A 10216-nucleotide genomic window follows, 5' to 3' on the forward strand; every position below is an offset into this window, starting at 1 on the left:
CCGTGGTTCTCAACCCTGGCTGCACACTGGGATTCCCTGGGAGTCTTTTTTTAAAAAAGTGGCTGTCTAGGCGCTCTCCTACACCAGCTGCATCGGGATCTCCAGGGTGTGGCAGGGCTGGGCAGCTGTCTGCCTTCCTTGCCCCTCTCAGGTAAAGTGAAGAGACCATTTGCAGGAGCCAGGCAGACACTGGGGACAGCAAGAGGACAAGAGTGTTTGCGGGGCGCCTGGGTGGCTCAGTGGGTTAAAGCCTCTGCCTTCGGCTCAGGTCATGATCTCAGGGTCCTGGGATCGAGTCCCGCATCGGGCTCTCTGCTGGGCAGGGAGCCTGCTTCCTCCTTTCTCTCTGCCTACTTGTGATCTCTGTCTGTCAAATAAATAAATAAAATCTTAAAAAAAAAAAAAGAGTGTTTGAGAAAAGGGATTCTGGGGTGCTACCGTGCTAGTGTAAATATAATGGCACCTCCTCCCGGGGCTGCCGGGGCTGCCGTGCGCATCAGATGGGTTAATACTTGCCAAGTCCTTCGCACAGCAGTGCAGGCATATAGCAAGTGCTCAGAAAGGTTGGCTATTTTTAGTCCTTCTCTCCCACTTTCTCCCCAGTATCGTTTCTGAACCCCTCTCTGCTCCTCCTCCCTCGTACCAGAGCGCCATCTTTGTGGGGACAGCGTGATGGCACAGGAAGTGTTAGGGGGAGCCCAGCCCTGCCACACCCTGGAGATCCCGATGCAGCTAGTGTAGGAGATAGTGCCTAGATAGCCACTTCTTAAAAAAAGACTCCCGGGGCGCCTGGGTGGCTCAGTGCATTAAGCCGCTGCCTTCGGCTCAGGTCATGATCTCAGGGTCCTGGGATCGAGCCCCGCATCGGGCTCTCTGCTCAGCAGGGAGTCTGCTTCCTCCTCTCTCTCTGCCTGCCTCTTTGCCTACTTGTGATCTCTCTCTGTCAAATAAATAAATAAAATCTTTAAAAAAAAAAAAGGCTCCCAGGGGAATCCCTGAAGGTACCTTCTCCAGCACCTGCTCTACCCATGCTGGGAACTGCCCAAAGAGGAGGGCAAAGTGGGTGAGGGCCCAGTTGGGAACCAAAAAGCCACCCTCCACGATCCCCTGGGAGGGCTCTCCGTTTGTGCCTTTGTGCCCACCTCAGTATGGGGCTGGATCAAAAGCTGAAGTCGGGGAGAGTGGCGGCTGCAGAGATACCCCAGATGAGTCAAGACCTCCTGCCTCTCTTGGCATGAGTGCCCGGGTCTGCAGCTCCAGTAGCTTTCCCAGCGCCAGCTGACGTTTCTGCTGGGTTTGCTTCCGCACCTAGCAGAGGGCTCCATATTCCCTGCTCAATGTAGGGAGGGAGCCTGGGATGTGGGGGTGGCGTTGAGAGGGTGAGAGGGCAGACCGGACCAGAAAGGGTGGATTGTTTGACCAGTCCTAAGATTCCCTTCCGAGGATGGGGAAGTACACCCCAAAGGGAAGCAGGAGGACCCCGAAGGAAACACTTCCATCTGCTTCAAAATTTTGCAAGGAATAACAGCAAATGGAAAGGAGCAGAAAGCAGGCTGCAGATAAGCAGACACCCCCAGGGAGAGTCCACACCTCCCCTCCCCTTACACTACCACAGTAGTTCTCTGACCACTCACGGCAGATTTGAGGGACCTAGTGAGAAGGTCCAAAGCAGCCTGCCTCGTGTCCTAATGGGCCTGCACGACTGTGACATCCTTCCTGCCCCAGCCAGGTTAGCCCTGGGTGATTGGGCTGAGTGCAGGCTCTCTGATCGCCTGACCAATCACTGTCTCGTGATGCCTCTTATATGCTGCCTGGTACCATTATTTAACTTCTAGTTCACGGGCAGTTCTCCCTCCAAAAACCTCCCTGAGGCCATGGCAGCTGAAAGCCGATCATATATATGCATTCAGCCATTCAGCAGAGTTACTAAGCCTTTGCAACATGCCAAACACTGTGCTAGGGGCCGGGCATCCAGCAGTGAACAAGACAGACCCATATCCTGAAGGCATTTAGTCAATATTTGTAAAACATTTACTCAGATGGGTGGATGGATGGATGGATAGATGGATGGGCTGGTGGGTGAGTAGATGAGGTCCACATTTATGTCATCTTCCCCATTCTATGTTACCGCAAGGAAAAAGCTTTTTATTTTCCTGTGATACCACAGCTGTTCTGGGTGGAAGGCAATCCTAGGAAATTTAGTCTTAAATTAAGGGTAGGGGGATAGGAAACTCAGGGAAAGTAAGAGACCCACTTAAGTGCATCTGTTTGGTGATGCAGAGGCCAGAAGAGACTGGAACCAGTGAATCCAGGGTAGGATTCATAGGGAATCCTATAGGACCCACAGGCTCTCAGTTTCTTCAGATATTATCTGGAGCTGCTCAGGCACCTCTTTGGAGCATCCTTGTCCAACAGGTGTTCCCAGCCTCAGTGCTAAGTAGCACTTGACAGTGGGGCAGCAAGGGTCCTCTTGTGACCAGCACACCATTGCTGCTCCTGGTCAGTTCTCATATCCTTTCCTCTGCGTTGCTTCCCACATGTAATTAACACCCAAAATAGAACCAGCCCGGACTTCAGCCATGACACCCTGACCTGTATATGTGAGTGTGTACTCTCTCTCTAGATCAAAAGGGCAACTAGGGGAACTGGCTGGGGCCTGGCTTCAGAAGCCAGAAGCTCACGCTTCTCAGGCTATGTTCCTGACTTGGAACCGGGCTGAGACTCTGTGACCTCAGCTGTAGCCTGGGCCCGTCTTCAGCCTGGACAGAGGATAGGCAGGGGTAAGGGAGGCCTGGAGTCTAGGAAACCACACAGATGACCTCAAGGAGAGGGGACAGAGCACCTTCTTCTTTTTGAAAATAGGATTCTTCTTATATAGCTGAGCCTGCTTGACGGAAGGGCCAGGAAAACCAGTTGGTGCTCAGTGCCCGGTGGGGAACAGGGCTGAACCTGAGAGCTTTGTCATCCAGCAAGAGGCCTTGATGAGTTTCTCTAAGTCCTACCACCTTAACCCTAAACCAGCTCCTTGCTCATCTGAAGGTATCCCGAATGGACAAGAATTTTCTCCTTTTCAGTGTGGATGAAACCACCCTGAATCAGGGGCCTTTAGAGGATGAGTAAGTAGGGGATCCTTAGGTAAGAAGGACAGAACAGAACACTGGAGAGAGAGGGGTGGAGAGACAGGCAGTGGGCCAAGGCAGGTTCCAGCGTCGTGATTATCTGTCTTATCTCTACACAGATGGAGAAAATGACAGCACGAACAGTGATGGTGTCAGATGGTGCATAATGACGTGTGGGGATTTCAGCCCAACTATCTCACATGGGCCTTTCACTACCTAGATGGGGAACCAGCCCAGAGAGGGCAAGCACGAACAGCTTGTGCACAGCCAGACCCGCGTCTTCTGACTCCCAGTCCAGTGCTTGCTCTCCTTACACTATCGCCTGGAAACACCCAGGGGAGGGGAATCCCAGCCTTGGTCGTTGTCGTGTCTCCCCCCACCCCAACTCAGCACAGAGTTCGGGCACGAAGCAAGCATCTGAGACATAATCATGGAAAGACCTGGAACTGACACTTGGCTGTCCCCGGTTGGAGAGCCCCAGCAGGCTCTGAGGCTTCAAGCATGGGGGTAGCTGGAAGGAGGGCAGGGCTGAGTGGCGGGCAGGGAAGAAGGCCAGTGCGCCATGGTGGGCGCAGACAGAGCTGCAGCAAGGACGGGGTGGGCAGGTGTCTCCAACTCGGATTCACTATGCCGGGCCAAGCAGCTGGTTAGAAACAAAAACAAACACCGGGATACAGGTTCCTGCTGTTAACAGCTTCAAACCGCCAGAGGAAAACTCCAAATAAATATAATTAGAAACTTGTAAAAACGTCCTCTCTGTAAACTTGCTCCCCAGGGTCTATCCTTTAAGCTCCTCCTTTCTTCCAGCACCCCCCCCCCCACCCCCACCCAGCCCAGTCCCTGCATACCCTGACTCTCCACCCTCACCCAGGGATTCCTTAGATCTCTTTCCTTATTCTGGATCTTCCCTCCAGCCCAGGCCTCTCCTCAGCTTGGTGCCATCAGGGACCAGATGTGGACAGCCTCTGGCCTGGGGCCCCGAAATCCAAACCCCACAGCTCTCTAGGGCTATGGGTACAGCCACAGAGAAACCATAGGTAAGAGTGAGGACCACAGTGCCCTATTTAGGGGTCATCTCTTCACCCCAAGGCCAAACCCAATAGCAACTACAAAACAGTACCTCGGTCTGAAATGTTTCAGCTGGAGGAAAATACAGAGGGCTAGGCTTGGAGCTGAGAATACACCATATAGGACCAGGGACTGGGGCCTCGGGGTCCTGCCCAGATAGGATTCAGTTCCTAGAACACAACCATCGCAGCTCCCCTACCCAAAGCTGCCGGATGCACACACCTTCACACACACGTGCACGCACAGAAACACACACTTGTTTTCTAGATGCTCTTTCCAGGGGGAAAGAGTCTACCTAAGGACACAGAACAGTCAGGTACTTGGGGCCCCAGGAAACTGGGGTGGGGTAAGCAAGGAGGAGTAGCCAAGTGACAGACTCGGGCAGGGAGCAGTAGCGGAGGGCCCAGGCAGAGGGCCTGAGCGTCAGGCAGGAAGGCCCCAGAAGTCTAGGGGCAGGACCAAGAATTGCTCAAGTGTTTTCTGCCTTCCAGCAGGAAGGATTTCAATGAGATGTGCAGAATCTCAGAGCTGAAGGGGACTCTCCTGACACTCTAGTCCATTTACAAGTGAGGGAGGGCATTTCAACGATTTCCTCAAGGGCCCCAGTCCTCGGGCTCTGCATCTACCAACCCACCGGCACCAAACGCCCCACCCCACGCCGTTTGGAGCTGGCAATACTCGGGCATGGGAGGACAGGCCGGTGACAGAGGGGCCAGTGGGGGGAGGGGAGGGTCTGTGTCCCCTTCTAGCCCGGGTGCCTAGCTCCTCTACCCCTTGGGCATCCCTGAGTTAGCTGCTGTATCGTTTTTCCCCCCGCCAGGCGCAGCCGTCCCTCTGTTTCCAGACTGCTGTCTTCTAACTGAGACTGAAGAACTTGTCCCCGGGTCTGGGCCTCTTGCGGGCACTGCCCGTCTCAGAAGCAGCCCTGCAGTTTCCAGCCCTGACAGGGACTCTTTCTTAGAAGTGGTCATGTGCTAGAGGTACGGGACGTCAAGGGAGGCCCACACCCTGACACGAGGGGTCCAGAGCCAGGGGCAGGGCCGGGGGTAAGTTCAGGCAGCGAGCCCCTCTGCCTCCATCTCTGCAAGAGGGTCTGAAACCATCCGTTCCCTTCCCCCACCCTCAATCCACGGCACCGGACCAAGCCATTCCACTTCTTGACTTCTCCAACGAAAACAAAACGCACATCGCCCTGCTTCCTTTTTCCTCTCACCGGAGCACGGCGCATGCACGCACACACACACACGGGTGGATACACACACCGAATTATGCACATGCACGCTCACACACCCCAGTGAATGCACACCTCACATTCCCAAACTCACACCCAGGGCCAGCTCCTTTTACAACAGGTCCCGGCCGCTCACATCTCAAACCGGTTCTCATGCTCTCAGATTCCTGAAGGTTTCAGAAAGCAATCTCATTTAGGGGTGGCTGATAATTTTCTTCTTTCTCGGCCTGCGGTAATTCTGCCCTCGGTGTCTTCTGTTCCCCTCTCTCTCCTTCCGCTCTGAGGAGGCTCAAGGAGATGAGGGGTAAGAAGTGGAGAAGTGCTCCCCTGGCCCCAGGCTCCCCCCACCCCCCGGGGGGGGGGGGGGGGACATGTCACTGAGAGAAGAGAGGTCAAAGGGATTCCTGAGGAATTTCTAAGCAGTCCACCCCCGCTTCTCCACCCTTCTGGAAAAATGGAGGTGTGTGGGGGGGGGAGACAGGCTTAGAAGCAACTGACTGAAGATCAGGCTCCAAGAGTGGGGACTCTCGCTCTCTCTCCTCAGTGTGGCCTGGATGGGGCACAGGCAATAGCCGGCTGCCCACGGGGCCACCCTCACCCGCTGACACGGTTATGGTTTTCATTTCATATTTTGGAGGGAGGGGCTAGGAGGAACAGTCCCCTCACTGTAAGAGCTGGCCACAGGAGCCCAGGGAAGCGGGGAGGAGAGGAAATAGCCACATTAAAGAGGAAGAGAGGGGTGGGGGAAAGAAAGAGAGACACACACATACACCCAGACAGAGACCCGGAGAGACGCGTGGAGACAGAGAGACACTGTTTGCCGCCAGATGAACGCTCTCAGTCCCGGGGATGGTGTTACTTGGAAACTCTAAATACATGACTTTATCAACATTTTATCCCTAATGAGAAGAAAAAACAACCAGGTAAACTAAACGGCCAGGCTGGCTCTCCCTGAGCCTGCCCTGGGGACAAGTTTCCCCCTGGGGAGGCCAGGAGACCTTTTCATTCAGCTGTAACCTGAGCCCTAAGCAAGGATTAGATCTTTTTAACCACTGCTGCACACACCCCCCTCCCCAAAAAAAGCAAAGCAAATTAATGCTTTTAAGTTAACAATTATCTTGGTTATCCAGTCTGTCTACTTTAAAATACACAGACAGGCACTTGAAAAACACTCAAAACCATGTACCTTCATGCTCACTCACTCCTGGTCACACGAGCTTACCCACCCTTTCATCCACACACGGTTCTCAAAGACATGAAAATGTTCATATCCAGGCTTAACAACCAAGTCACGAGAGACACAGGCACCCAGCTCTACCTCCTGTGGGTGATGGCGGTGAATTTCTCTCTTTCTCTCTCTCTCTCTCTCCCTCTTTCACATACGCACACTCACACACACGCATGCACACACACACACTCTATCCAGAGATATAATAATGGCACAAGACAGTTGTCCAGAGTCTTTGTAATTTAAAGAGACCCACTAGGGCTTCAACTAAAACACATGGCATTGAAGGGACACCTGCTGGCGTGATACCCAGGAGATCTGTCTGGGAGTGAGCCATGTCCACAGCACTCCATCTAGGGGTGAGGCTGCCCTGCCTAGTCAGTACTTGTCTTTCCTGCAGCAGTGGCCTGCAGATTTGGGTCCAGAGACCCTCTACCCCAACGGACCTGTCGTTAGGCCACCTCTGGCAGACCGGACTGACACAGTTCCTGAACAGCAGCGTCAGAGGTAGCTGAAATGACGGGCTTCGATTCTATGCCCGGCTAGACTTGGGGATCAGAAGGAAGATGCACTGTTAACTGCAGCCTGAATATAAGCAGGAAATAAATCTAGGAGGATGTAAGTTCCTTGAGGGCAGGGGCATCCACTCTGGCTGCATCCCCTGCCCCCAGCAGCACCCAGCGGGGTGTCTTGATGAAAAAGGGAGTCCCAGAGCAGCTGGGAGGGGGTTTTGAGTCCTTCTATCCCCAAAGGATGAGCTGATCTCCCCATGGCACCTGTCCCTTCTAGAAGTCTCCATGAGCCCTGGGAACCCCCCTGAATATACTGTTTGCTCCCTCTTTTGCCCCCAGCCCCCCAGTCTCACTAGGCCACTACAGACACAGGCTCCAACTTGAAAGAGGCCCTTATCTTGTCTCTAGATTACTGAATGAAATCTGTTCCTTCCTTCAGACTAAACTCCCTAGCTAATTCCATGTTATGAGTAAGTCAGCACACACTACAAAAGCCAGCTTTGTTTATGAAAACACAAGCAAATCCACAGTGGGAGAGGGGCTGCTCCCAGGCCGGGGGTGGGAGTGGGCTGTCTGGAACCAGAACTGGAGAGGAGGCAGTTGGGGTTTGGAAGGGGGTGAGGTCTGGTATGTGACAGCTGTGGATCTCTGGTCCTTGGGCTCTCTTAAAGGACAGGTTGGAGGAAGGAGGTAGTTGAAGAGGCAGCGTTTGGGAGAAGGGACTGGCGTGGATAGGGCACCGTCCTTTCATCAGAGTGGGAGCCCATGCAGTACACAAGAGCGCCTTAAGAGCCAAGGGCTCAGGCTCCAGGACACAGTGACCTGCTGCCAGAGACTCAGGCTTCCCCAACTCCCAAGTTCAACTTTCCCTTCTGGCTCAGCCACTTCCACACCCCATCTTGGCTTCAGGAGCCCTTGGGACAATAGGCAGAATCATATCCTCCTCAGCCAAGCCTTGCCAGGAGGAATTTTCTTTTTGTCCATATAAATCTCTTCCTGGGTGAGGACATGATGGGGGAAGGGTGCAGCAAGAGGTCAAGGGGGAGGGGAGGCTGTCCCCAAGAGAACTGTAGCCCACCAGCCTGGTTTCTGCCAGCAAATCCTTGGGACTGGCCAGGCAATGAGCCTGGGGTCAGGGATGGGGGCTGGAGGGCCTCCCTGTCTCTCTCTCTCTCTTTAATTCCTAGAGGGATCTGTCAGAGCTCCCCGGCCTGGAATTTTACTTTGTTATTTTAATGCAATTCTGACCTGGATTTAAATGGAATTGGAAACCCGAGGCCTTAATAAATAAATATTATGATAAGAAATGAAAGCCATGCAAGACGAAAGAGATTTCCCCCCAAAGAGGCAGAAAGCGACATTCTTGCTGGGAACCAGTCAGAAATTTTCTCCTCTTCTTCAGCCCCCTACCATCCAGTGAGAGACGAGCTGGGCTTTCCAGAAAAGATCCTATTTTTCTTTAACATTTTTCTACTGATAAGACAACAACTGGGAAATTTTGTCTGACTTTGCATGAGGGTTGGGGGTGAGGGGAAGAAATACATGGCGTGGCTGAAAAGTTTCATTCTCTCCGTCTCTCCAGGCCACGGCTTAAGTTTCTGGCAGTGTCTGAGAGAAGGGAAGATTCTCTCCGGTACTTTTGGAGGACAAGAAATCTTTCGAAGATGCTGGGGCGGCAGTGAAGTCGGGCAGAATTCTGAGGTGCGTGGCGACTTCTGCACAGGGCCCCCCAAACTTCTCACTCCTCTGTGTCGCTGCTGGCTCGTCCAGCCTTTCGCCCGGGACGCAGCGCCCAGAGGTCAGCTCCCCGGCCGGAGAGCGGGTGCACGGTGCTGGGCTCTGACAGCGGCACGCTTTGCCCAGCACCTGCCCTGCCCCTCGGAAATCGGGCCCCCGCCCTCGGGCCCCGCGGGCCCCGCAGCCCCCGCAGCTCCCGCAGTCCCGCCGCCGCGCGCCCCTCCTTCCTTACCTTGCGCGGCTTTGCTGTGCTGGGCGGCGCGGGCGTGGACCAGCAGGACGAGCAGGCAGAGCCCGGGCACGCGCCCCGAGCCCATGGCTGGAGCCACCCGCGGCCGGGCGGCCGGGGCCGGTCTGGCAGCCCCCGGAGGGCGGAAGCCGGCGGGGCCCCCGCGCGCCGGAGGGGGGAGGGGAGGGGGCTCCGGGCCGGGGCCGGGCGGAGGGCTGCGGGCGCGGGGCGCGGACCGCGGCGCCCTCGGCGGAAGGCTCCCGATGCTGCCGGCTTCTCCCAGCCCGACGCCGGGGAAAGCGAGGCGGAGAGCGCGACGAGGCTGGGGGCGCCCGGCGCCAATGACGGAGGGGACCCACCGCCCTCTCCGAGCTGGGCTCTGCTAGCGGCGGCGGCGGCGGGGTTGCTCCGTATAATCCCACCCAATTCCCAGCTTCGCCCGGGGAGAGCTGCCGCGGGAGAGCGCGCAGAGCCGGAGCGAGGGACCTGAGAAAGGGGAGGGGAAACGCAGCGCCAGAAACACGCCCTTTCTGCCTCTCTTTCTTCCTCTCTCGCTCCTTCTCCGTCTCTCGGGCTCCGTCTCTTTTTCTTCGCCTTTCTCCTCCTCCTGCTCTTTCTCCTCCTCTCCTCGCTCCTTTTCGTTTTCTTCCTCCTCCCCCTCCTCCTCCACCACCTCCTTTTTCGTGCCCTTTTTTCTTTCAAATGGGGCCTCGGCGCGGCGGCCGCTCCCCCTGCGCGCCCGGGCGCGGCGGCCCCCTCCCCAGGCTGCCGGGCCGCTGCCTGCAGGAATTTACAATCCGGCGCTGGGGGAGCGGGCCCGGTCTCCATGGAGACGGCTTCCCCGGGAGCAGGGAGGTCAGGCGCAGACCTCGCACAATCAATGGATCAATGCAAGCCCCGCTCGGCTCCAGACCAAACAGCACCGGGCTCCGGCTCGTTCTCTCTCCCTGCGGAAAGAGTGGGGGAGCTAGGGTGCGTCCCGGCGCTCGCACGAGATGAGGGCCGTGCGACGCAGGTTTGCACGCACACCTCCACGAGGAGACAAAGAGAGCTCCGGGTGTCGGGGAGGCTGGGGTGGACGGGATCGCACGG

General features: G+C 55.8%; 1 protein-coding gene across 3 annotated transcripts in view; it reads right to left on the reverse strand.

The window, feature by feature from the left end:
* SCUBE3 (signal peptide, CUB domain and EGF like domain containing 3) overlaps positions 1 to 9233 on the reverse strand; it is a 37307-nt gene extending 28074 nt beyond the window's left edge. For all 3 annotated transcript variants that reach the window (XM_046006727.1, XM_046006728.1, XM_046006725.1), the window contains exon 1: positions 9128 to 9233. In XM_046006727.1, coding sequence (XP_045862683.1) covers positions 9128 to 9212 — 85 coding nt within the window. In that variant the 5' untranslated portion in view covers positions 9213 to 9233. The remainder of the gene's footprint in view (positions 1 to 9127) is intronic.
* Positions 9234 to 10216: the final 983 nt, after the last annotated feature.

Source organism: Meles meles, chromosome 5 (genome assembly GCF_922984935.1).
Source record: "Meles meles chromosome 5, mMelMel3.1 paternal haplotype, whole genome shotgun sequence".
Lineage (NCBI taxonomy): Eukaryota > Metazoa > Chordata > Mammalia > Carnivora > Mustelidae > Meles > Meles meles.